The sequence below is a fragment of the Convolutriloba macropyga genome, chromosome 1 (genome assembly GCF_964194025.1).
Source record: "Convolutriloba macropyga chromosome 1, txConMacr16.3, whole genome shotgun sequence".
Taxonomy (NCBI): Eukaryota; Metazoa; Xenacoelomorpha; order Acoela; family Convolutidae; genus Convolutriloba; species Convolutriloba macropyga.
Window position 1 is genome coordinate 4,288,120 of NC_134468.1, and position 27,758 is coordinate 4,315,877.

The window sequence follows — 27,758 nt, forward strand, 5'->3', positions numbered from 1 at the left end:
AAAATTGTCTCCTCAAAACAAATGTGTTGAATCGCATTCTTAGAGTATAGTAAAGCTTAGGGCTCTAAGAGAACTTAATGCCCTCCAAGCACTACCTAATCGAGGTTCAGCCACAATGCTGATCGCCAGAGATCCCCGGTTATGAGACTCATTCATGACAACACCCTCGGCCCCAGAATGGTTAATTTATAGTCTTGGCTCACCCAAATTTTAGTTGCCCAGTTATTGCTGTGCGAGAACTTGTTTGTCAACCAATGACAAGGGGACAATGCTCACTTTTTTTCCGTTCAACCCGATTGTGTGGCTTGATGAGGACGAAATTTCGTATGAGAGCAATTAAACAATTGCAAACATAACTTACTAACGTCGGGTGAATTGCTCTCAAACGACCGCCAGGCATAGCTCTGGGATAAGTATCTAGCATTAGTGGGGGTGGGGTGAGCGAAGTTTGTGAGCAAACAAACCAATTTCTCTCATTATATTTGAGGTGTGATCTATTTATAAGACGTACCTTGATGTTGGGGAACGTGCCTTGTCCATGGATCTCAATGTCTGAGTTCATGAGATTGTCCAACTTAGTGAACTGTTCAAAGGTGAGCACTTTGTAGCTGGACGAGTAGTTCTTCCCACCCCCTGCCCCATTAGACGAACTTCCATTGGACGATGAAGATGATAATGCAGTTGCTGATGATGAAGAGTTGCCACCCCCGTTGGGCGACGATGCTGGGAGGGTGAAACCGGCTGACTGCATCTCGATAGCTGTCGGGTTCTGACTGTTATGATAACTTTTGCCTTGATTATTGATGATGCTGCTATGGTGAGCCCTGGTGCTGCTGTTGGTGTTTACCTGATGTTGTTTACCTTTAAAGCTCTGTTTGTTGCCCGACTGTTGCTTTCGCTTAGACTCTTTGTTTCTAATGGTTGTCGTTGTTGAGTTTTCTTCGCTGGTCCTGTGATTGTTTGGTGCTGTTTGTTGGCCGTTGCGTTGCTGTCGTCTAGAAGTGGCTGCTGCTGTTGTCGATGTCGCTGAGGATGGACATAGTCGAAGAGGCGATGAGGCTTTACTCGATTGGTCGGCAACCGTTGTCGTTTCTAAAACAACACATACGTGATAGAGTTTACGGTTACATGGCAATGTACCCAAGATACCCAATGTACTATTATATTCCTCTTTGATCTTTTCGTTCAATCATTTTATTACAAATTAGCACTCGGTATTTCAACTATGTTTTCGCATACCTATGCAATAATTTTGAAAATAACTTCTGGCGAATAACAAGAAACGAACAAACTATATGAGTCAAAACTCCAGTTGAATGACAAAACTGACTTTAATATTTTTCAAATAATTGAGACTTCAAAAATACAATATTTCTTCAAACTGCCACAAAGTAATTTCAGCTCACGGTAAAAAAAGTCATTTAATAGTAATGTTAAAAACCGCCATATTTCTCTAAGAATGCAGAAAAAAAGCTTGAAAAAAATTTGGAAAATTCCACAAAAACCCTAATTTTGTGCAAAGAGGCATAAAATGCGGGTCCCAGAGAGTACTCTAGGATTCGTGTACTTGCCTTAAAAGGAAAGAAGCGCTCAAACTGTGCAGAATGGAGATTTGAAACTGTTGCAAGACAAATAATGACCTTCTCGTTGATAAGGCCTTAGTAAATTTCTGGAATGCTAAGATGGATTTCGCGTGTAAATCACCCAGTTGACAATATTAAACTAATCTGCTCAATTTTGCTATTTAAACTAATTTTTCTTGGGTTTTCTTGGTTTCGACAGAAAAATAGAAAGTTTAAATTTATAGACAAACAGTAAACTGAGAAATGTTACAGCGAAAGTAGCAAATTCCCTCTCAGATTTCCAACTTCAATTTCGTTGAGTGGAAATCCAAACTTTAGCAGCCTCTCGAAATTGGATTGAAAGTGGCCGGCAATCGTCTGCGTGTATAGGTACGCGCGGGTGCGAGCGTGTTTGTCTAGGCACGTTTTGGTAATATTTCTGGGCCTTTAAGCAATCCCAATTGTTTAAACTTTGTTATGTACTGACGACGTCTAATGTGTTCCCTATAAATCCACAAAACTGCTAGTCTAATACCAACAGTGGTGTTGAATATGTGGTAAGAGAAGGAAAACTGGTTAAAAGACGTAGGTGTTGGTTAGTATATATTGGTTGCTAGATCGAGAAAGAGAACAACGAGTAATGTTCTCAAACTTGATAATGTATGGAGGAGCGCTGCAGTTATAATTGGTAAGTTAAAGAGTTGGTTGGTCTCGTGATATTTTGCAGATATCTACTCTAGTTATTATGTTAGAGCGAATATTATAAGTTAGAACTGAACTGGAGTTTGCTCGATCGTACGGCGTAGTTTAGCTTACAACAGTTTCAAGTACAATGACGGCTCCAAATTCTGTAACTTTCTAACTCCTTCTAACTCAATTTGTTCGCTTGGTCTCACCAACACTAGCAAAAGCTGCAGTTTATTAATAAACGTGACGATTATTCTTTAAATAATCTCAACTCTTCACACTCTTAACCAGCGCTCCCTTTATTGGAACTATGCTTGTCATGCAAAATTCTTTCTCTTTCTCGAAGCATGCTCGAACTATAACTTGTTCACACACGATACCAACCAATCCCTCAAACTATTACGAATTTGTGGCAATAAGAGCTCTAGTTATCATTTTAAAACCTCATTTGGGTTGTAATAATTAACCTATCTGCTATGATAATGAAATAACTTAATGGATAAACGAATAGATGGTGGACCTTGATATCGAAATTTGAACGAGGACAAACTTATCAAATATGAATTTGGGGCATGTCTACTTAAGTGGATTAATGTTAAACAGAATATCACTGCAATTTTCAACATTCAAATTGTTTGTCAAAACTCACAGACACTTAGTTTTAAAGGAACAAAAAGTTGATTGCATGCTGACATGTTTATCGCAAAAATAGACTTATCACATGAGCACTAACCCTCGCAAGCAAAAAAATACTATTGTTTTCAACTTACAGCAAACTAAACATTATGCATTATTGTCAAAGAATTTGGTCCAAGAAGATTTTTGCCTGTTGTAAAATTATTTGTTCAAACATGACACAATTAAACGTGGACCCACAAAAAAGTCAGTTTCCAAATGGTGTCCCGCTTTTTCACCCCTATTCATTTAACCCCCTATCATTTAACCCTGATTTATTCACCCCTGTATCATTTAACCCCTCTATCTTTTCACCCCTCTATCATTTCACCCCGATTTCAATCTTTCTGGAAATAAGGATTATTAAATTAGCAATATAATCATTTGGCCATGCCTTAGCGGCCCCTGGGAATTGATATGAAACTATCACAACCAACAAACTATCTCACAACGTGAGATTAATTAATCCACTTAATTATGACAAAACATTCCTTTACTGTCGACTGCTAATTGGCGGGATGAAATGACAGAGGGTTGAAATGATAGAGGGGTGAATAAATTAGTCTCAGTTACTGGCTATTACAGAAAAAATGTCTTAAAAAGTCCAAAAGCTGACTACTTCAAAAACCTAAACATAAACCGGCAGTGCGACTGAACATTTTTAGTGTAGCAAGCGGATGACCAGAATAGCTGCAAAATAGACATGTGCTATAGAAAATTAAAAATAGCTACGTATATAGAACCTTATATTTAGATTATTAATTCAAATTTACTACATTAGATAAGACTCCTTTATGTACTTCGAAAATGTTCAGAATATCCTCAGTTGATTACAACATTAGTGTTAGAAAGTCGTTGAGAGAAGAGAGAGGACCGTCTTTTATGATCAAAAACTCAACACGCAATTCAGCTTAAAACTCACGGCCAATTATTTTACGCAATCAAATCAAGCCCATAAAAAGCAAAAGAAAAGTGGAAGAGCAGAATGAAAGTGTGAACGCAACCGCTCTTTTGACGCGTGCAGTGTAAAAATACCAAAAAGACAAGAACGTCAGACAGGAAACAAACAGGAACATTAGACGAAGAAAGAGTACCGCAATTCGTCAAAAAACAGAAAAGTTCGAAAAATATTAAACACTAAAAACAAAACATTAATAATTAACATATGTACAAAACTGCTGGTCAGGAAATTTGATTGATTTATTCAATCACCCCTAAAGAAACGGATAAACATTGGACAAATTACTCTCACGCAAAAAGCGGCAGAAAGGGGGGGGGGGTTCGATTAAATCGTCTATACCGAAGCGGGGGCTGTAGGATATAGCGTCACTGAGCCTCTAAATGATATAATTAGAGTTTGCTGCAGGCAAATACAATAATTTCAAAAGAAAAATATACAAATTTTGGCCGACTTTTAATTAACGTTTGAGAGTAAAATGTGGATAATTGAGTTCATCTGCCTACGAATCTGAATGAGATTAACGTAAACCGCGTTCTTATTCAGAAGAGCCATTTGAAGCACGCAAAACGCAAAACATAGCTGGCAGATTGCCAGAAAATAGCCGCAATAGCTTTGTAGATCTGCAGTCTAAAAAAAACAGTAAAAAAGACAGACCAAAAAAAATAATCTTTTCATTGAAGACTGATATGTTATATTTTGATTTAAAATCTGTATAGTTTTCTGCTGCCTCTATTAGCTGCTCTCAAATAACCTTCATTTAGAGTGACAGACTCCCATTTGACCTTATCTCTTTGAATTAAATTAAATATAAGTCAATTTCAAAGTGAGGAAGTCATTTTTGAGAGTGAGGTAAGTCAAGTGTGACCAAAAATTTAATCACGCGCACGAACAAAAAAAAACTCGCTCCACTAAAAATATCTGGATGAACATAAACCGAATAACTTCGGAAATACGACAGGCGAAGTATACTAATTCAGAGGGGGCTGTAGCACGGGTTCACAAAATCCGACCAAGGAGGGGTTCGATACCCCAGCCTCTAACTGACAGTTATGACGAACTTGCCTCTCTGCTACCCGTGTCTTGGACTAGCCAGGAGTTAGCGTGAAAAAGTCACTCGATAAGTGAAATCAAAATGCTCTATATGTTCCAGAAAAAAATTTTGCATACAAAAAAGACACACACATTACAATAATGTCTTCAAACCTCGTTCGAGAGCAATTAAAAAGACGACCCACAGGACTAATATAATTGCTAGAAACTTAGTTTGCGGGCAATTAGTCATGTAGATATCAGAAATTAAAGCGTGAATTTTTTTCGAAGAAGAAACTAGAACAAACTTAATCAACAACAGACTTTATTCGTTAAGTACTCTAAGTAGGCGCAACTACTGTGAAAATGGACCAGTACTAGTTTCAAACCAGCAACGTTTAATTGAAAGTCATTACACCTACTTTTCTTAATATTTCAAACACTTCTTATAACCCCTTCTCCAGTTCTTTCTTGTTCCTCGAGACTTTATCTCTCTGGCCACGTATACGTTCAACAAGTAGAGCTTCTTGTCAAACTAATCTTATGCACAATCTACAAACAATAGACTGTTCTCTCTAAAAACATCTAACATAAGCCCTTGTGTTTTCTCATCAAATGACAATCAAAACAAAAAAGAAACCTTTATTCAACTTCATGAAGCAACATTAAATGACGGAGTCATAAATTCTCGCAACGCAAGTACTAACTAATTACTGAAAAAGCCCATAAATTTAATCAACAGAAATCCAATTTCAATTTTACAACCCAAAATCTAATTAAATTTTGAGCAGATCCCCACCTCCAAAACAAACGGCCCAATTCCAATGGAACTTCGGACAGAACCATACCATAGTTCATGTAGACACAGTGCCATGTATAACCACATATACACTGCACAGTTTACAGACTACTATAATTTGTCATGAATATGGCAAATGTACTTTAAGGAATTGAACTTATGTGTGGGGCACTTCAGTTCACTAGTTAATAACCCCTTCAAACCAACTGACAGCTACAAATGCATTTAAGACCATATTGCATCAATATTCCCATTATTACCACCAGGGAGTCCAATGTCAACAGAAAAAGAGGAGAACACATGTGGGAAACAAATGAATAGTTAAACTTAGGACTGACAAGCGTCTCTGCTGTGAGCCTAAATAAGAGAATCTTGTCGAGGCAAAACTCAAAAAAATGGTTGGTTGTCTTATTTGTCCAGTATCAAGTAATAAACAATCTGGAATAAGCCAGAAAAAAATCTGAAAAAAATGTAGTTGCTTGATCGCAGTAGAATGGCGTCAAAACATATTGATAAGGTATGTGACACTCAAATACCATAGGGCAGGTAAAAAGAAAATCTATGACCTTTAACTTTTGATCTGTTTTCCGGTTCTGATTTTAAGATCAAAAAGCTCTTAAGGTTAAGTACACTACGCTACATTTTTAGGCTAAATGCACTCAGCTGGCCTTATATTACAAAATTACAAAAGGAGAACAAATTGCAACGATTACCAACTAACTACTCAGGCAAGGTTAATGACTTTATAAGAACATAAACCGACTAACGTCGGACAAATTAACCTTGAACGTCTAGCGGGGCAAACAATCTAGAAGGCGGCATAGGCTAGAGAAACTTTTATGATAAAAACATTTTTGACTAGGGATGGGTTCCAACCCGTGCCCTCCCGTATAAGATTCCTCACCATTAACCACTACGCTACACGCGCCATGTACACTGATCTCTCACAACCGGTTTTATTTTTCCAACAGACTTAATTTCTGAATACTCGCAATTGAAATCATTCAGAAAAAAATCAAAAAGTCAAGCGTAAAAAAGTGACTCGAGAAGTGATATTCAAGCTGAAATTTGCCTATTTTGACACACAGGTTTACAAAAATTGCTTCAAATTTTGTTCGAGAGCAATTAAACACTGTAAAGCAGAAATCAAATCAGAGCAAGAGATATATAATCTTATTGAAACTTATTGTTTTTTTGCTTTTTATTTAGCTATATTGACAGTTTTTCAATTTAACACAATTTTAACTTAATTTTGTTAAATTTATGCCATCTCTTTGAGAGAACTGGTGAGTTATTTATTGAAACTCATTCCTAAAACTTTTTTGTTGTTATGTATGCAGTCTAAGAGCACATATATCCCTCAATTCGAGTAATCCTTATCATCAAACCACCATATTGTCAAATTAAGCTAATAAAAGTCACTAGATATCTAAACCTACAGCGAGAGAATTTTAAAAAATCAAGAAACCAAAACAACCGATAACTGTCGGCAAAATTATGGTGATGGGGTGACTTTGGAAGAAAGCCATTCAAGGCCTTCATGCCCACGAGCTTTACCAGTTTTTTTTTGAAGAAAAATCAAATCTCTCAAGCGAGAGAAGACCCCTTTAGGAAAAAGGGTCATGTAAAAGTTTAGCAGAAAAACACACCTTGACAATAATTGCTTGAAACTTCGTTCGAGAGCAATTAAAAACCTGCTCGCCATCCATAAAGGACATAGTACAAAGAGTTATTATGACAAATATTTCATTTTTAATTCTCAGACACCCACAAAAATTATTTGAAATGTTTTCTTTCTAGTTAAGGTGAAATATGTATAATCAAAGAAGCTATCAGAAAAGTACAAAAAGCGGTGCGGCAAAACGTCAACAACAGAAAAATGATGAAAGAAATCAAAATTTTGGATTATCAAGAGATGACAAGATGAATGCAATATTTGTACGTCATCGTTTCGCGAATTTGTCCTGAGAAACGATAGTTAGCTCTTTGTTTCAGGTTTCAAAAGCTATGTGAATAGAAAATATATTGCAAGATCATTTACCTAACATTTTACCGTTGTTCCCAGCTCAACTTTGAACACCTCGAGGATAATAGATGGTAACGAATTTCCAATTAATAAAGATTAAGAAATCTAAACTTGCAAATAAAGAGAACAAAAAAACCAAGTATTTCCTTTTATGGTACAAATCTAATTTTAGTCGACTACGTAATGCTTCATAGATTACAACAGAACGTAATGTATAAAACAGCACTGAGCTAAATTTAGGCTGCTAAATTCATAATGAGATTACGCAACGGTGCACATAGTAGATATGTGTGACGTAATTGCATCTATTTTTCGCAGTAGCTAAAAAATGGAACATCCCTTGACAATCAAGAAGCTCAAAAAAATAGTTCACTCGATGGCTGCTCTACATGTAACATGTCTGCATGACTGCATTAGATAGTAAAAATGAAGATGAATTTATAACTCTTCTTCATTACACAGACAAGTCGTAGATTAAGTATGAATTATTTGATCACACAATTATTCTAAATTTATAAGTTGAAAAAAGACATGCGAGCAACTGCAAAACGTTGCGGGCGGTCATCACAACTTTAAACACGGCTTTTTTAATGTAGAAAACGCGTACATTTTCACATTTCGCGAAAGTGAAGGATATAATGAAAGTCAAAATAAGAAAAAAAATGATAGTTGAAATTCCAGAAACCAATCCGAGCAGCGAAGTTCAATTTTTTCCAAAACAGTCAACAGTGAACTTGCATGAGTTACAACGTAATGAGCAGTATTTTGTGACGCCGTGTAAAAACACCTTCAACATCTCAAACAAACGCATTTTTTTTCAATTACTCAAATGACATATTTAACAGCTTACTTTAACTTTATTATTTACGTGGGTGCAAAGTGAAACTAATCAAATCAGTTGGCCCAGCCAAGTCTCAATAACTGCTCAAGTGCTCAAAAAGTAATTAAACAAAAACAGACTAAACTGATGCAGTTCAAATGCAAATTATTAATTGACTTGAATTTAATTAGATGAAAATAGAAGCTCGATTAGTTTTTATCGATCTGCAAACTTTTTCTAATTTCCAGTTCATAACTGTAAATAATGCTCCATATACAAACTGCACAAGAAATTTAAAAGAGAAAACATAACCGACTAATATCGGGCGAATTGCTCCTAAACAACCGGCGAACGGTTGCCTTCGATAGAAGCTTTGGGATGCTAGAATAAAGGGGTGGGGTCTCAGGGGGGATCAAGCGTGCGGGGTGGAATGAGACTTAGGGGATTCATGAAATGGAAAAAAAAAATTAAATCGAAATGAATTTTAAAAATGGCAAAAATTGGTCAGAAGTTGCTTTATTTTAGATTAATTTTAATTTTACTTTTCAAAAATTTTGGGCGCTGCCTTACTTTTGACGCTCAGCATAATAAAATCAACTGATATCAGTATTTCGTTGATAAATTGCACAAATTTTTGAAGTACACTGAACGTCAAAATTAACTTAGCACCCATTAGATTCACGAAGTAAAAACAAATTTTTGACGCAATATCACTCCATCTTGCAATCAAATTTCGGAGGAAATTTATTCATCATTGATCCAATTGGCTTAAGATCTTGTATGCTTTTAGAATTTAGATAAAACGTAACGGTAATCGACCAGATACTCAAATGTAAAGTTGACAGACTCCAACCATGTTTCATTGTTAAAAGAAAGTCGTCTCAAAATATGATGTCTTCACGTTTGTTCAACAATGATTGAGTTGATTCAATAGCTTTCTAGAAAAAACAGTACAAAGACAGACCAAAAAATTACTCTTTTCATTAAAGGATGAGATGTTATATTTTTATTAAGAATCTGTATAAGTTATTGTTGCCTCTATTAGCTGCTCTCAAATAACCTTCATTTCTAGTGACACACATTCACTTGAACTTATCTCTTTGAATTAAAGCGAATGAAAGTCAATTTCAAATTGAGGAAGTCATTTTTGACAGTGATGTAAGTCACGTGTGACCAAAAACTTAATCACGCGAATGAACAAAAACTCGCTCCACTAAGAGTAAGAAATGACGTCACGCACGCACTTTAGTTGAAACTACATGAGAAAATGAACAAAAAGCAGATTTGAAGTGGCTGTGACGTCATATGGTTTTAACAAAAATCATGACGACGAAATTAAAAAACCGAGAAAGCCAATAATAGCCCCAGCTATCGCTGTGCGGCTATTACAAAAAAGTTATTTAGTGACAACTTACTTTTTTGTGAGAGTTGGATGGAGTTGATCAACTTTATATTGCGGTGCCTGGCAGTTAACCGTAACGTATTATCTAAATTTCAAAAACAGACACAATCAATAGACAAGGGGATCAAAGGTGTAAGAATTTTCCAAAAACTAATTGCAAGTTGGATTAATATTGCGTCAAAATTTGAATTTTTACTTCGTAAAGCTAGAGGGAGCTAACTTGTTTTGTACGTTCAGTATATTTTTTGAGCAGCCTTTGACTGCAAAGCAGGAACAACTGCAACGGCACGGCTGATTACAAAAGGATGATGCATAAACGACTGCATAAGAGCTTCATAAATAAAGAACTGTGGGAGACAAACATTAATGCAGTTAAAAAATCAAATGTTCACTTCAATAAAAGTTTAACAGACAGACTGATCGTACAAAGAAATTATACCTACAGTCACAAAACACAAGATTGTCACTTTTTCTGAAAAAAATTTTAAAAAAATTTGCCGGTTAATTTTGCTTCAAAACGATACGTAAAAGAGCGGCGATAAAAGTAGAGGATCTCAACCTCTGTCGTCGTTAAAACGAAGAAACGCACCAAGGATCTCTAATGATGAAAAAATATGGGGGCAAATAGAATGGTTATATGGGACTGGGTGCCAAAAACAGAAAAGATCCATAAAACGGTCAATGAATGCAAGATTTTGCCAGATAATCTTTTTTCTGGCAAATTCTGCCATATAAACCGTTTTCTGGCAGAATCTTGAAAGAACATCATTTTTCTGTCAGATATTGGAAGTTAATCATATATCTGTCAGAATCTGACAAATTCCTACAAGATGAACATCCGGTCCCGACTAGGGTTATAAGTTAATTTTTTTATAACTAAAAAGCGTTTTACGAATTGCTCTCAATCGAAGAGTGGGATTAAATGGTCTTTCTCAAATTTGTTCTAAAAGCAAGACAAAAAACTTCACTAGATAGAGCAGGCGAGCGGTTTAAATTGTGAATTTATCAGTGTTCATTGATTTCAATTGAACAACAAATTTACATTTAAAACAGCATTTGAAAAAAAAATTTAAATTTAAATTTCTTTAGTAGAGCGCTTGATCAAAACTGCAGTTGAATAGCTTGCTCAATTAAAACTTCTTTCAATCATGTGCAACAACGATTCGCATAGAGCAAAAATTGAATTTTCCTGAGCCAAAAATAATTTTAAAAAACAAGTCGGTCAGACAAAATTTGATCAGCAAAAATCGCGGATAAAGGACGTACAGGACTAGTAATATTGTGACAATCTTTGAGACCAATTCAGGGTTTTATATAAAGGCCAAGCTTGGCCAAAACAATCTCTTTGCCTATAGTACCGGTACAGAATTATAGACATACATTTCCCCTTCGAAAACAACCGTTAATTTGCTAAAATTTGAGCTCTATTTAGATTATAAGCAGAACTTTACATGCGCCTCAGTTTTTATTTAATAAATATTACAATAAATATATCGTAAACTTTAATATCACCAATCAATTAACTGTCTCAGCTCAATTCTGTTTCCAAATTCTCTTTCTAAAAAGCATGAAAGAAATCTTTTGAAGTCAACGCTCCGCAATTAGTAGCAAGTATTACATTTCACAATTACGTTTTCTTGCCTTTTCTATTCAAATCGCAGTTCCGGACTACAAAACACGCACTTAATACTGTTCCTTTTATATACCTGAAAATAAAAATCGAAAATTGACATAATAGGTAACGCAAATATTTTATTTCACTCCTCGAGGACAAACACGTGACGTATTAACACGCTCGGCGTCATTTCTCGTCTTCTGTTTTGTGTGTGTTTGTGTGAATGAATACGTGTTTTAAGTCAAGAGTATAAATCTGTTTGATGAATTGTTCCTTTTCTGTTCAGCCGAGTGCACAAATATGAAATTTACAACGACGCTTGTGCCTGTATACCAAAGTGCATAGGGGACGCTTACGTCAGAGACAGCTAAAAATAAATAAATTAAAATAACACGACGTATCCTCACAACGTCAAATAAACCAATCTTTCCTCTTTTACACGCTGAAACGACGCGAATCGGAGCAAGTGGAGGGTCGGGGGGGGGGGGGGGGGGGGGGGGGAGGAAACGGAGAATAATTGGAAACTGGAGAACAGAATAAAAATCGTCGTCTTTTTAAAAATTGTATAAAATAATTGATCGTTTACAGCTAGTGGGAACAATTTCAATGGGTATTATGATGGGGTTTTGTAACGACTGAAAAGGCAACAATTTTTCTATTTCAGTCAGGGAGAAATTACTTTTTCACGTTTACAACAATGATCAGAATTTTTTTACTCAAAAGACAAGCGGTGTATTCATACAACAGCTGGCCTATTTTGAACTATATTGAAACGGATCACACGTCAAAACTCTCATATACTGCCAAGAGTTTTTCTCAGCATAGATTGACATGTGAATATGCTGTATAACTCTTTACGCAATCGGCATTTTGCTGATTTGGCAACAAAACTATAATCTAGCTGGCAGAAAATAGCCGCAAAAGCTTCGTAGACTTGCAGTCTCTAAAAGATAGTGAAAAAAACAGACCAAAACAAATTTTTTTACAGGGCTGAGATGTTGTATTTTGAACCGCAAAAGTAAGTATGCACCCCCTATTTTTACGAAGTAAAAGTTCAATTTTTGAGGCGATTTTACTCCAACATAGAATCACATTTTGAAAACAATTTTTACAACATTGATCCCGTACACAAGTCCCTTCGCCTAATTATGAAATATCAGATAAAACTCAACGTTCACTTACCGAAACTCCCAATGCAAAATTGATTAACTTCATCCAAGTTTCACAGTAAAAAGAAAGTTGCGACGAAATCACTTTTTAATAACATCTTTTTCTCTAAAGCAAATGCAAACTCAGCCATTGTTGAACAAACGTGGAAGCATATCACATTTTGCGACAACTTTCTTTTCACTGTGAAACCTAGATGAAGTTCGTACACTTTAAATTGGGATTTCCGATAAGTGGACGTTGAGTTTTATCTGAAATTCGTAGATAGGCGAGAGGACTAGTGTACGGGATCAATGTTTTTAAAATTGTTTTCAAGATGTGATTTTAAGTTGGAGTAAAATTACCTCGAAAATTGAATTTTAACTTTGTAAAAAATAGGGGGCGCTAACTTACTTTCGTTGGATTCGGTAGTAGCCAGCTGGGGATTGGGGATGCAAGCATTGGGGGGGGGGGAGTAAGATTAACAGGGTGTGTGTGTGGGGGGGGGGTCGGGGTGACTGAGGGGGTCAAACTTTTAAGATTAAGAACTGCCCTTTACGCCATGAAATTGTCTGCTCAAAACAGTACGGCCAATCACATAATAAGAACTAAGTAGGGCATAATGCTCTAAGTGAGTTGCTCAGCGACTTGATGCCTTCCGAGCGTTACCTGTTTATCAGGTTTGTGAGGAAGAAAAGTCAAAAGAGTCAGACCAAAAATCGTTCCAGCAAAAAATCGTATGAAATTACCACAGGGCTAATTAAATTGCTGCAAACTTCGTTTGAGAGCACGTAAAAAAATTCAAAGATCAGAATATCTTTGAAAGTCAGTGACGTCAACAAAATCCTTCCATCAACAGAGAAAATGGTCGACGTAGTTTTGTTCTGAAAATTGAATTTAACGGGCCGGAAAATAACCACGATAGACCTCCTTCACTATCATTGGAAATCAGACAGTAAAAAATAGCAGTTTCGAACTATCAGTGTTAGATACGGAGTGTAGTTTTTTATGGCATGAAGGAGCAAAGCACTCGAACAATAAAGCCCTTTAACAAATAATGTTTAAGATGAGCACACTAATGACCCTCATTTGAGGACCAAGTTTGAAATTTAAACTTATCTAGTGCGGATAAAATTCAATGTTTCGAGTAAAGTAAAAACTTGCTCATACAGATTACACAAACGCTGAAGCAACTAATACTGGCAAATGACTTAACGCACCCAGATTAAATTGCTGAGAGGTAAAAGTTACGGAAAAACATCTTAGTCAAATAGTCGCAAAAGAACATTATTCAGACCAATACTACCCTTGCTATAGCTTCGAGGCTCATAAAACTGTTCTCTTAAAAATTGTTGCCAAATAAATTTCTTTAGAGTCTCTTTACATTGGAAATGACCGTATTCTGTCAATTTCGACGCAAAAAAGAGCAAACGCTTAAGTTATTTTAATTTAGTTTTCGAAAAATTATCTTAAAAGTTAAAGCGGATTCATTTAAGACTGTGATCTGTTGTCTGCTTCTTTAAAAAAAAGACCAACGCTCAAATAAAAATTGATTCCTTTCACCCAATAACTAACCAAACCTTTCCGACATAAAAAATGCTCGCAAGACCATCGGGCTTTACGATTTCTACGTTTGAACGTTAAAAATGATTAAGTGCCGAGCAACTTTACGTAAAATTTAATTTTGGTCTTAAAATTACAACAACTTTGAAAACACATAAATTTTGAATGAAAAATGCCTCACTGTTACTGACACTGTTACCTTTAACTATCTAAAATTTGAAGCAACTGTGGCCTCTCTATATTCTTAATGTAAAAAATTGGCTCCATTAAATTTTTGCAGTTAGACGATACATTCGTTAACGGCAAAAGCAAGTTAGCAACTCCTATTTTTACCCAGCAAAAGGCCAATTTTTGAGGCAATATTACTCCAACTTAAAATCATATTTTGAAACCAATTTTTTCACTATTGACCCGTACATTAGTCCTCTCGAATACCTATGAAATTCAGATAAAACTCAACGCTGACTCACCAGAAAGCCCAATGTAAAGTTGATTAACGTCATCCAAGTTTAACAGTAAAAGAAAATTGTCTCAAATTGTAATATGTTTTCACGTTTGTTCAACTATGATTGAGTTCGCAGTTGTATTAGACAAGTGATTAATGTGATTTCGTTGCAAATTTCTTTTTACTGTGAAGCTAGAATGAAGTTCATCAACTTTACATTTGGATTTCTCGTAAGTGAACGTTGAGTTTTATCTGAACTTCATGCAAAGGCGAGAAGACTAGAGTACGGGATTAATGGTGTAATTTTTTTTCCAGATGTGAATTTAAGTTGCAGTAATATTGCCACAAGAATTGAAATTTTCTGTAAAAACAGGGGGTGCTAACTTACTTTTGCCATTCAGTACACATTGTAAATGAGGTGCAATTTCATTGATATGTGGTGCAATTTCAGTAGTTATCTGATTTCTGTTTCCGTTAAATACTTTATGAAGAGATTGAAAATGAGTAAAATTTTATTTCATATAGACTCTACGGAAATCAAAAGAATACGGAAATTTTCCAATGTTCGGAAGAAGCGCTAAGTTGAATCCCAAGTGAAATTGTAGAATTTTACCATGAAACTCTTGAATTCACAATGAAATTGATTATACATGGGACTCAACATCTCAGAGAAAGTTGGCAAAATTATATTTAAAATTCCGTCAATTTTGTCCACAAAAATGTATTGAATTCTGTCAATTCATAAAACAACAACAACAAGCAGTTTACCATCTATATAACATCCGACGACAAAAATAAGTTGGAAATTTTTAGTTCCACGAGGTAAAAAATCAGACTTTGACGCAATATTGCTACATATGACAATTTCGTAAACAATTTTCACACAATTGCGTTACGGAACTTACAACATACCCCAACCAAACAGGACGAATTCTATTTAAATTTAACAAAAAAAGAAAGTTCTTACGAGCTTACAATTTATTCACGTGTTATCTCTCTCTCTCTCTAATGTTTAAAGCAAACGCAAACTCAACCAGAGTTGAACAAACGTGAGAGCATAACCGACTAAACGTCGGAAGAATTGCTCTTGAACGACTAGTGGGAGCTCTAATCAATTGCAGCCTGCTTCCGTCGGGGGGGGGGGGGCTAAATGGGACTAAGAAGTTCTATAGTGGGCTTCAAATAACCACATTAGAGGTTAACATATACCACTATTAACATTTAAAGTAAAAAATGACACCAGTTTCGGCGCACTTTTCATTTGACTTTTAGTATTAAATTACCGCCAATTGAGTTCAGCTGCTTGGAATTGTGATTGAGAGGGAATTTTAGATCACGCGAAATACAAAAAGTCAAGGGCGCAAAAGTCACTCGAAAAGTCAAAACCGTCAAGCGAAAATTTTGCATAAAAAAAGACACACACGTTTACAATAATTGCTATGAACTACGTTCAAGAGCAATTAAACATCAAATTTCAATAGAGTGTGCCTTCCTTGTGAAACTTGGGTAGAGTTCGTCAACTTTACGATGGGGTATCTGCTAAGTTACCATTTCGATTTTATAGGTAGCCCAAAATTTGGCCGCAAGATTTGATTACAAGATGGACTAATATTTGTACTGTATTAAAAATTTGAGCTTAAACTTCATAGAAATAGGTGATACCAACTTCGTTTTGGCATTCAGTCTAATTTTGCATTGTAATATTTACTTTTGATAACGGGTGTAGTTGTCACGAAACGAAATTTATTAACATCGTTTTCTTTCAAATGTTTTTAGCGCAAGCGCAAATTTCAGTTGAATAAATGTGAAAATGAATCACAAATTAAGACAATCGTTTTATTGTAAAATTAATCTGGAGTTCATCATCATGACACAAGTAACAGACTGCTGCATTTTTATTCAATTTTAGATGTTAAAAAATGAAAAAAAAAATTAGCGAGAAGCTGCTTTAATTTCAGATTAAATTAAATTTTACTTTTCAAAAATTTTGTGCGCTGCCTTAGTTTTGACAATTATTGATATCAGTATTTCGGTGATAAATTGCAAAAGATGGACATTTTTGAAGTATACTGAACTTCGAAAGTAACCTAGCACACCCCAGATTTACGAAGTAAAATTAAATTTGTGACGCAATAATGCTCAATATTGCAATTTGGCAAAACATTTTTCACACCATTGATCCCCTATGCTAAGCTACTTATGAAATTGAGACAATGCGCAGTGGAACTTACTATATATCACAACTAAAGTTGACCAACTTTACAAGTTTTACAAGAAAAGTTTTTTTTACAAATTCACAATTTATTCACATATTTTCTCTCCCTAATGTATAAAACGAACGCAAACTCAATCATAGTTAAACCAACGTGAAAAAATCAGACTTTGATAAAATTTCTTTTTCTTGTGAAACTTGGATGGAGTTTGTCAACTTTACGTTGGGGTATCTGTTTGGTTACCATTGCGAATTATTTCGGTTTTATAGGTTGCACGTTCTGGTTGCAAAATTTAGCTGCAAGTTTTGATTGGAAGATGGCTTATTATTGGTATTACGTTAAAAACTAGAATTTATACTTCATGAAACTAGGTGATACAAACATGTTTGGCGTTGTCACGAAACAAAATTTATTTACATCGTTTTCTTTCAAATGTTTAGCGCAATTTGAAATTTCAGTTGAACAAACGTGAAAAAAAATCACACACTAAGACATTCATTTTATTGCAAAATAATATGGATTTCATCATCATGACACAGTGATCACAACCAACAGACTGTTGCATTTTTATTAAAATTAAATTTTTTTATTTACATTGAAAAAATTTTGGGCGCTGCCTTACTTTTAACGTTCAGCATTTTAAGATCGACTGATATTTGTCTTTCGGTGATAAATTGCAAACGATGATAATTTTTTAAGTACACTGAACGTCAAAAGTAACTTTAATTGACGAAGTAAAAACTAAATTATTGACGCAATATTACTCCATCTTACAATGAAATTTGGGGCAAATTTTTACACCCGGAATTGGGAGGAGTTGGTCGACTTCTTATTGGGGTGTCTGGTAGTTAACCGTTACGTATTATCTAATTTGCAAAAATAGACCAAATCACTAGCCAAGGGGATCAAGGGCGTGAAAATTGCTTCAGAAAAAAATATCAAGATGTATTAAAATTGCGCCAATAACTGAATTTTTACTTCTTAAAGCGAGAGGGTGCTATCTGGCTTTGGACGTTCAGTATACTTTTTGAGCAGCCTTTGACTGCAAAGCAGTAAAAACTGCATTGGCACTGCTGATTAAAAAAGGATTATTCATAAACGACTGCATAAGAGCTTCGTAAATGAAGACCTGTGAGAAACAAACAATAAGGCAGTTAAAAAGCAAATGTTCACTTCAATACAGTAAGAAATGACGTCATGCACGCACTTCACTTGAAATTGCATGAACGAAGGAACAAAACGCAGATTTGAAGTGGTTGACACCTCATATGGTCGAAACAAAAATCTTGACGAAATTAAAAAAAAAACAAGAGAAGGCCAATAATAGCCAGCCCAAGCTATCGCTATTCAACTATTTAAAAAAGTGATTTCGTGCAACCAAACTTTTTCTTGTTAGACTTGTATGGAGTTGATGAACTTTATATTGGGGTGTCTGGTAGGTAACCGTTACGTATTATCTAAATTTTATAAAAATTGACAAGATCACTTGTCAAGGGGATCAAAGGTGAAAACATTTTCTCCAATAACTAATTGCAAGATGTATTAATATTGCGTCAAAAATTTAATTTTCACTTCTTAGAGCTACAGGGTGCTAACTTTTAGAGCGGCCTGACTGCAAAGCAGTAACACCTGCAGGGGCACTGCTGGTTAAAAGAAGATTATGCATAAACGACTGCATAAGAGCTTCGAAAATGAAGAGCTGTGAGAAACAGACAATTAAGCAGTTAATTAAAAAAAATCAAACGTTCACTTCAATAAAACTTTAACAGAGACTGAAAGGACAAAGAAATTATACCTAAAATCACAAAACACATGGTTGTCACTTTTTCTAAAAACTTTTTTAAAAAAGATTTCGCCGGTTAATTTTGCCTCAAAACGATACGCACAAGAGCGACAAAAAAGTAGAGGATCTCAATCTTTGTCTTCGATAAAATGAAGAAACGTAACCAATTGCCGTCGGAAAAGTTGGAAAAGTCGGAAAATTTGCGAAAAGTTGCTGAAAAAAAATGAAATTAGCGAGAAGCGCTGTGGTGGCAGAATTACTTAACAATGATGTGATTAGGATGGTACTTAAGTCAGGTGAAAATGAATGAAATCAAACATACACTTACCATTCTCTGAAATGCTTTCTCGGCTATCTGAGTTGTGTTCTAGAAGCCTACGCATCTGAGCTGAGCTTGAGCCTAGTGACGTTGTCAGACTATTTGAGTGGTATTGGTACTCGGGTTCGTGATCCTCACAATCGAAGAACGTCTCGTCCTCACTACTTGCACCTGAATCCGCCTCGGAATCCGAAGTCTCATTGTAGCACGTGATTGTGGGAACCGGTAAAGTGCTGTTGTTGATATTGTGGGCTAAGAAGAATTTGGCCAGCACGTTGTTGGTTGTGGTGCTAGATTTGGCGTTTGGGGTTGTTTCCCCATCACTACTTGGATCCTTTCTGGAACAGAAGCCACCGTTGTCCTCATGATTTAGGGATGCTCGTTCAGTACGAATTTTGAGTTTTTGATTAACCATTAACTGCCTATTTGAGAGCCTAGAGCTAGGCAGCATTTTTATTCTAGTTTGACTCAAATTCACTTGGGGCTCACAGTCTGTTTCTGTTAGCGCGTTGTCTGACATAGAGATCCCAGTTCCTGATGACGTCATACTGCTTCTTCTCGAACATTCGTCATCGTAACTAATGACGTCACACTCTGTATCTTGATCACAACTGCAGTCATGACCGCTTTCAACAGAACTAAAGCTAGTTATAATATCGGAACTAGTGCTGGGTGAAACGTTGGGATTTTTAATGTTAAAAGGAATGGATTTTTGAGGAATGACATTGGCTGCTCTGAGGAGTTTGGACGCTTTAGAGACTACTGAAATATCACCGCCGTCTTCATTGCTCGGTGGGGTTAAATCAGAACTTCTCACATCACTTGATGACGACTGGAGTTGTTTTCGGTGGAGTTGTGTAGGGGTTCCCGTCACAGTCGAGGAGTTTCCGGACGTTGACAGACCCTCATCCTCGACGTTTTCTAATGCTGTCCCTTCTGTTTCAGCGCATTCTTTGGTATCACCAGATTTCTGGGCTTTCCCTTTGAAACTGGAAAGAATGTTGTCGATATAAGAAAGCATAATTTCCACAGCACAAAATGGATGACGGATAATCGGAATTTTAATAGAACGGCGTAAAAGTGAAGTAACTCAATTAAGCTGGAACAAACTTTTAAAGGGGACTGAACTTTGAAGCCAAAGTTCTGTGTGTATGTAAGCCAGTAACGGTGGAACTAACTATACACTCACTGTACGAAGAAAAAACAATTTAACAATTGGAACAAAATTCATTTTTGGTGCTGCTGGTTTTTTTAGCTAGCATAGCTGAGCTGTATAGCGATATGTATTATACGGAAATACATTTTGACAAAAATAGCCAGAAGTGTGGTTTTTCATTTTTCATGCTAAAGCTTTTTTATTATAACCAGCGACCACATTAAACGAGGGGAATTTATTCAACAAGAGCACTTTTTTTCTAATCTGTGCTACAAGTTTGAAAGTGTGAACAAATATTGGATCAAATGTAACTGTGGGGATATTTAAAAATAACCAGAGAGGAAAAAATTGGGAAGGATAGACGACAAGAGAGGAAAAGAAGGCGATAATGTGGAATTAATGTACCGTTATCAGTTTTGTTAGATTCCTTCTTTTTATTACAAAACTCTCAAGTCTTTCTTTAATTAAGCAACAGATGTTTGGTCGCTTATCGTTATTTTTATTCCATATCTCCACCACACTCACATTAACACCAAAATGTATCTGAGCACAGCAAAGTCCAATTATTATGTCTCATTCTGAATCAATTCAAAATATGATGGAGCATAAAATCTTTTCCATGTCAAAAAAAATAAGGATGCAAAAATAATCAAGTTTTATGGTTGCGCGAGTTTGTCACTTGTCCAAAATAACAGCGTCTGTTTTTTCTCTTTAGAATAAATTAATTATGGCCCCAGTCAGCAGTACCGTTCAATGAATTCTCGAAGAAACGTTTTTTGCTTCTTTTTGGTACAATGGTAACAAAAACAACGAAATGCTCAAAAGTTGATTAAGTGTTACAGGCGTTTCCTAACAAACAGACAAGAGAAAGCAATTTTCTGCTGTTCTTTTTGCTACTAAATTGTAACATGAACAAATTATAACTTGAGGCGAATGAATAAATAATGCGAGGCAGTTACGAAAATGTTGGGAAAAAGTTGTGCCTGTTTAGCTGAACAAAACGTGTACACTTTTTATAATGGAGGGTAAAATGTGAAGAAAGGAGAAAAGGAAAACTAATTTAGCTCTGATGTAAATAAGTCACCAATTTCACTTGATAAAAATGATAAAGGAGGCGAAAGAAGCGAAAGAACTAAATAAAAGTCATCTTCTTGATACGTAAGCAAACAATCTTCTTCTCGTTCAGATTTGCTCCATATATGATAAAGTAATTGGTAACGGTTCAATTAACTTGAATAAATAACCGCGAGCAAACTTAGATGAGAGAAACTGTCTTGTTGATTGTAAACAGCAGGTCAATAGCCGCTACTGTTACCTAAAACAAAAAGCAATTTAACTTAGATCAATTAATCCATAAAATTAGTTAAAACTGTTTTTTAAACGCAAAATAGAACTTGGACGGTTTCTGAAAAAAACCTCGTAAACCCCACTTAATTTTAGATAGGAAATAAACCCCCACGGAAATACCCCCCCCCCCACACACACACATATATATATATATGACTTTTAAAGAGCTGCACATTTAGCGCGTTTGCCGGCTGTCACGCGGGCCATGGCTATGCCTCAATATAAAAAAAATTAAAATTCAATATTTAATTAAAAAAATAACATTCAATAATTTTAAAATATTTCACAATGAGAATGAGCGTAAAATAACTACTAAATGTAGAAAATTATGCGTGCAGTTATTTTTCACTGGAAATTCACACATCAAATTGGAAGATTTCTAACTTTAAATTCTGTTTGCTGAGAGATTATTAGCAAAGCTAATTAATGCTTTGAAAATTGTTTCTGGTTTTGAAACGTACCATTCTTGGTTTTTTTAAAGGTCCCATTCTCTACAAAATTCAAGCAGAGATGAAAAAGGACGTTTCTAAATAATTCTCGATTCTTTTAGCGATAATAATAATAATAATTGTGGTTCCTGCGTAATCGCGGCGGAACAGCATTATGCCACAGTGGGATGTTCTCAGCTGTCCTTTTTCTTATTATTCCCCACATTTCAGACTGTTCTTTTCATGAGCAGAATTGCTCTTTTTTGGTGACTATGGCCACTTTTTTATTGTTTGAAACTTTCGGTCACGTGGTACCATCATTGCAGCCAACATTGGCCAGGCTATGGTCAACTTGAATACAGTAGAAGCAGTTGTCTTTATTTTTTGTAACACAACAAACAAAACTGAAATTAGCGTCTGGTCAAATTAAGTACTGTTTTAATGGTCATAAAAGTAGGCTGAGCTCAACAAAATATGAAGCATAGCCACTCAGAAAAAAATCATAGCGGTTACAATTTGCAAACTTTTTGAAAAAATTTAAAAAGTAAAACTTAGTTTTTTTTTTCAAAATAAAATGCACATTCGCATCATCAGATTCTCCTTTTTGCGATTTTTCATATTGACTGTCTTTAGTTCAAGGCGGTTCAAAAGAGAGCATGTTACAACTAAATTTTAAAAAGTATAAGATAAATTTGTTCTTTCCCATCAACAGTCCTCCATTAGTGGCACTATACTCTTAAACCATCGATTACCGCAAATCAACCATTATAGGGCGGGGGTTCACTTCGCCCCGGGAAGACAGGTATAATCGGAAAGAATCGACGGGAAAGTTAGAAAGTAAAACATACAAACATAATAAGATAAGTGAAAAAATGGGCAAATTGAAATAAATGTCTGAACGGAATGACGGAACGTCTGAACAGAAGAGAATGGATTTAATATTTATCTATGGCTAGACTTGATTTTGTCTCCTCAGAAAAAAAGAACCCGAGATTGCCTCCGCCTCCATTGTTTGTACTCCCTTCCGCAGAATAGGAGAATGAACAAATCTGATCAAATTTCCCAAAAGCATCAAAGAGAATCATAGCCGCGACAGTGCCCCTATTTTGCATATTCCATAAATGGAATATATCGGAATTGCTTTCTGACTGCTGGTCGAATTGCTTGTCTCGAAAAATAAGGAAAGACAGAACAAAAAATTTGGAAAATATTTACATTGCTAATAGATGTTTCTGTCATCGTAGGAAACGAACAGTCAGGACTTTTTTATGCTTATTCAGCTAATTTATCTTTCATTATCCAATTTGGTTTCATTTTTAACTTGGAAAACCAAATAATGATTTACTGCTTTAACTATCTTGGCAACGAAAACAGTTGGCAATTTTTTCTATAGTTAGAAAAGTATTAAAGCAAAATCAGATTGCAAAAAAAAACGACAGCCATGCTAGTATTTCGCTGCAAAATTGTTTTTGATCGACCTCTTCTCTTCTGAACATGGTCTAGCGTTTCAGAGCAATGTTTCTGGGTCACCCTTTGCTTTTATTGTCACATTTCTAAATGCACCTCAATTAAAATTCAAAAACAACTCAATAGCAGGTGAATTACTAAAACCAATATCGAATGTAACGTTCATCCAAGCTTCATTAAGGATGAGGGTTGAAGAAAAGATTATAAACTAATTGTTTTATTTGGTAGTTCCTATTTTCTGTTACAGTCCGCGAATCGAAAAAGATTAAGAATCTCATCGTATGAGAGCAATTCTTACGACGTTAATTCATTATGTTTTAAATTCGGGTTGAATAAACCAGGCCTATTTAAAAGACCAGAATTGAAAAAAAAAACTTAGCGATACCCAGCTGAACAATAACTTACACTGGTTAAGAACTCGAAAGATTTACTTTTGAAATGAAAGGACGCAGCAGCATCAACATTTGCGTCATATCTTCCGTTTTAATATTTTACAAAAAGGTCTAAAAATAAAAGAAAAATAACTCTGTGAGAGATGCGACTTCGATATCAAGAGACAAAAGATTAGTGTATTCCTTGATGAGTCCAAATATAGTAAATCGTAGATTTTGAAGTTTAGCTCGCTTTCGCGTATCGACTACATATCCGCATATTTGTATAAATATAGTAATGCCTCGATAGGATTATGTAAATTATGGACAAATATATCTCACCAAAAGTAAGCAGAAGAAAGAGTAAATTATACAAAATTCAAATCTCCCAAAAATGAAAATGGTAAAAAAAGCAGAGACGCGTAGAGATAAAGCTTGTTTTTGTTGTTATGTCATCAGGACACTTAACAATGTGATTAGAATGGTATTAAATGTCCTTACATTAATGCGGGGGTTGATCTATAAATAGATTTGTCTCAAGATGCAATAGTAGCATTAGAGCCGATATGTTTTCTCATGTTGGCAATTTCGGAGGGATGTGTGGGCGGGTGGGGTGGGGGTGTTGAGGACACGAACGAGAGAGGGGAGGGGGGTATTATAAAAGTGAAGAGGATTGTTGAGAAGGCAAGAAGAAGAAGAGAAAAAGGGAAGAAAGAGAGGATACTTAACAGGTTTCAACAATCTCTGACGTCATAAGGCGAGGAAAAGTGAAGGGATTATACCTTATGTGACTATTCTATAATTCTTTTCAGTCAGACATCTACAACTACTATACTATCACTACTGTTACCTACTGTTATCTATAATACTGTTACTACGACTAGAGCCTTTGGTTACAAAGTGGAACAAACATAATCAAGAAACATTCATTGTACTTCTGGAGGGATAATATCAGAAAGAAAAAAAATCAGAGATCAAGAAAGTGGCAAGAGATAACATATGAAGAATATAATAGCAGTTTTTTAAGGGGTTGATTTATTAAGGGAAAACAAAAACAAAAGGGGTAAAATTGGAAATTTAACGAGAAAAAGGGGGGGGGGGGAGGGGAGAGAGAGAAAATGCCTTCGTATAAAACTGATTGAGTGAGAATGATACCCCCCCCCCCCCACCTTCTTGTAGGTAGGGTTTCTTTTAAACCAAGCTATTACTCCATATTATCTATAAACTTCTTAGTACCAGAAGAAATTTCTCCCAGCAGAGGTATGCTTTAACAATGAACATGGGGGGAAACCTAACCCGAAGAACAGAAAAGGTAAAGCGACATTTTTAGTACCGCGTAACTAGCAGCGAACCCAATGGTTAGTTAGTTAGGAACGGAAATAAAGTAAATATTTACGAGGGAAAGTAAAAAAAAATGGGAATATATTCCTAAGTGTGTCAGGCACAGTTAACTACCACACAGTTGTTATATGATCACTGACTAGTTGTTAATTATTTTGCAAATGACAGAAAAAGCATTTCAAGAGTATCGCGAATACATCGACCCATTTTCCCAGTCAGCACGTCATACTAAAAAATCCCCGTTCTAAATATATCCCAAAAACTCCAAATAACAAAGGAACCCACCTCAAAAATGTGACCTAAGTAGAAACGTAACCTACATATACAAGTCCAAAATTAATGAGGTAAAGTTAACTTACCAGAAACTCTATCTAAGTTATAACGAGAGAATTGTACAAGACGAAGAAAAAGGAGAGAAGGAGAAGGGGGGAGGGGCTAAGGTGACTTTTGAATGCGTGTGACTAGACATGGAAATGATATGGTAATAGAATGCGAACAGTTTCCTCTCTTAGATCGGCTGATTTACACAGATAGCCTTACAGACGGATGTTTTCTTCCTGCCTACGCAAAAACACAGAATGAATATATGACCCGATCTATATACTATACCAACGCTTAGAGGATTTTGTGGGCAGATAGTGGGGCTGTAATTAAGTGTGACAATATTTTTAACTAACCATTGATCGAAGAAATTACAAATTAGAAATTGTTTGATTTTGATTGCTTAAAATAAACCAAGAGCGCAAATTCAAAAACTTGACAAGCAGCATCGAATAATCAAAAATTGATCACTATAAATAAACGTGCTTGTGGCTATTTATAACTAAATTCGAGTTTAGAAAATCAGTAAATTTTCCACCGCGATTCTGCATCAAGCAAAACTTAGTACAAAGTTTGACCTTTAAATATGCAAAATATGATTATAATCACCAACCATTCCAGCCTTGTGACACAGTCAATCATAGAATATTTTGTCGCAATAAATTTGGTTGCTATAAATGATCCGAAAATAGAAAAAGGAATAATGTCAAAATTAGCCTTACCTTAGCATCATAACTTGCTTGCGTCACAAACGGCGTAAGTAGACCCAACAGAAGCGAAGGTTAGAATAGGGAAAACAAAAACAAAGACATACATGAAGGAATTTAATCAAGTAGGAAATAAAAAGGGAAAGTATAAACAGAAGGAAAAACGCGATATTTAGACTGAGAAAACGTCACTAAAATATTTACCTTTCGGGTGCTTCCTAACAAGTAAATGTACACGATTAAGCTCAAATCTTTCCTAACTAACTAGTTAAGATATAAGCAGCACTGAATATAAGAGCAACAATGGTTAAACCGTTAGTACCATTCACAGTCGGTGAAAATCCTCTAATAGGTTTGGACTGTACTAGAATCAAGTAGAAAGTGGGGGTATGGAGTAAAAATGAGTGAATGAACAAATGAATAAAAATATCCGCATCCCGTACCAATCAATTTGTTCATATCCGCCCTACCTCGTACGCATTATAATACCACAACCACACTATTCAATCTGCTTACAATATACCACCATTCTATAATTCCCAGAACGAAATAAACCTTCTCTTTTTCGCTTTGTTGCGTAATATCCCTTCACGAATCACGCTCAGTTACGTAACATCCTGTTACGTTCGAAAAGAGCCACCACATTCGAGCCAAAAAAGGAAAATTTGATCTATAAATGGAACAACTGCAAATTTCTTGTTCCTATAGTTTGTTGCGGTGGTAATTCAAGCATTCGAGTATACAAAATCGAGCGACCTCCTTTTTTTCCTTGTAAATCTTAATCCCACATTTTGCCATAATAAATCTCAATATAATGTTTATCAGGTATCACTTGTAAAGATATATAGACAATATACTATGTACGTCATCAACACAGAATTTACTCTTTTATCCAGTCAACCTCCAAAAAAGCCGATCTTTTGTTCATCTACTAAGTGCAAGTGCACCTATAATATGCCAGTAGTACACGCCTAACTGGCTGATTGATGGTCTGAGATAGAACAAGCGTAAAAAGGACACCAAGCTCACAACAATGCTGAACAAAATATCTCAACCGATTTCAAACTTCATAGTATAGCCCCCGCAGTAGTCGAAACAAAACACTTTATATAAAAAATTTGATGCAATGACGTAAATAAAAGCTAGCTTTTTGTTCATTTCACGCAACTAACCGCTCAGATTGAACTGACCATAAAAGGTGCATATTTAATTGATTAAAAATTTAATGTCCTCCCACCACTACCGTTGCGTACATCACAAAATGGTAGATTGACCAAGCGCCGCCCCAGCTCGCCTTTGATATGTTAAGTTATGAATATCAATGAGACAAAATGTCACAAAAATTGCTTACGCAACAATCAATTAGATATTTTTATCCACCGTAAAAATATAGAAAACGCAAACTTATGTTTATTTATTTGTCGTAGTCAATCTAAATAGTAATCTAAAAATAGGCTATGCTTTGTTTTACTTGGGTACGTGCCATTTTAGATCTCTTACGGAACCTCTGAAATTAAGTTCCCTCATATTATCAGGTGCACATTTCAACTTCAAATTGAATGCTAACAGGGCTAA

The 27,758-nt window shown here is 35.5% G+C and overlaps 1 protein-coding gene across 3 annotated transcripts in view; it reads right to left on the reverse strand.

Moving 5' to 3' along the window:
• Nucleotides 1-26,401, reverse strand: part of LOC142358651 (uncharacterized) — a 31,314-nt gene extending 4,913 nt beyond the window's left edge. The window contains exons 1-3 of one of the 3 annotated variants that reach the window (XM_075410135.1): nt 26,199-26,401; nt 19,055-21,516; nt 512-1,092 (exon numbers count right to left, since the gene is read on the reverse strand). In XM_075410135.1, coding sequence (XP_075266250.1) covers nt 512-1,092; nt 19,055-20,066 — 1,593 coding nt within the window. In that variant the 5' untranslated portion in view covers nt 20,067-21,516; nt 26,199-26,401. Of the gene's footprint in view, nt 1-511; nt 1,093-1,571; nt 3,250-7,754; nt 7,906-19,054; nt 21,517-26,198 lie in introns of those variants that run through there. The other 2 variants (XM_075410143.1, XR_012761840.1) reach the window with 2 other exon arrangements.
• Between the last annotated feature and the right edge of the window lie 1,357 nt (nt 26,402-27,758).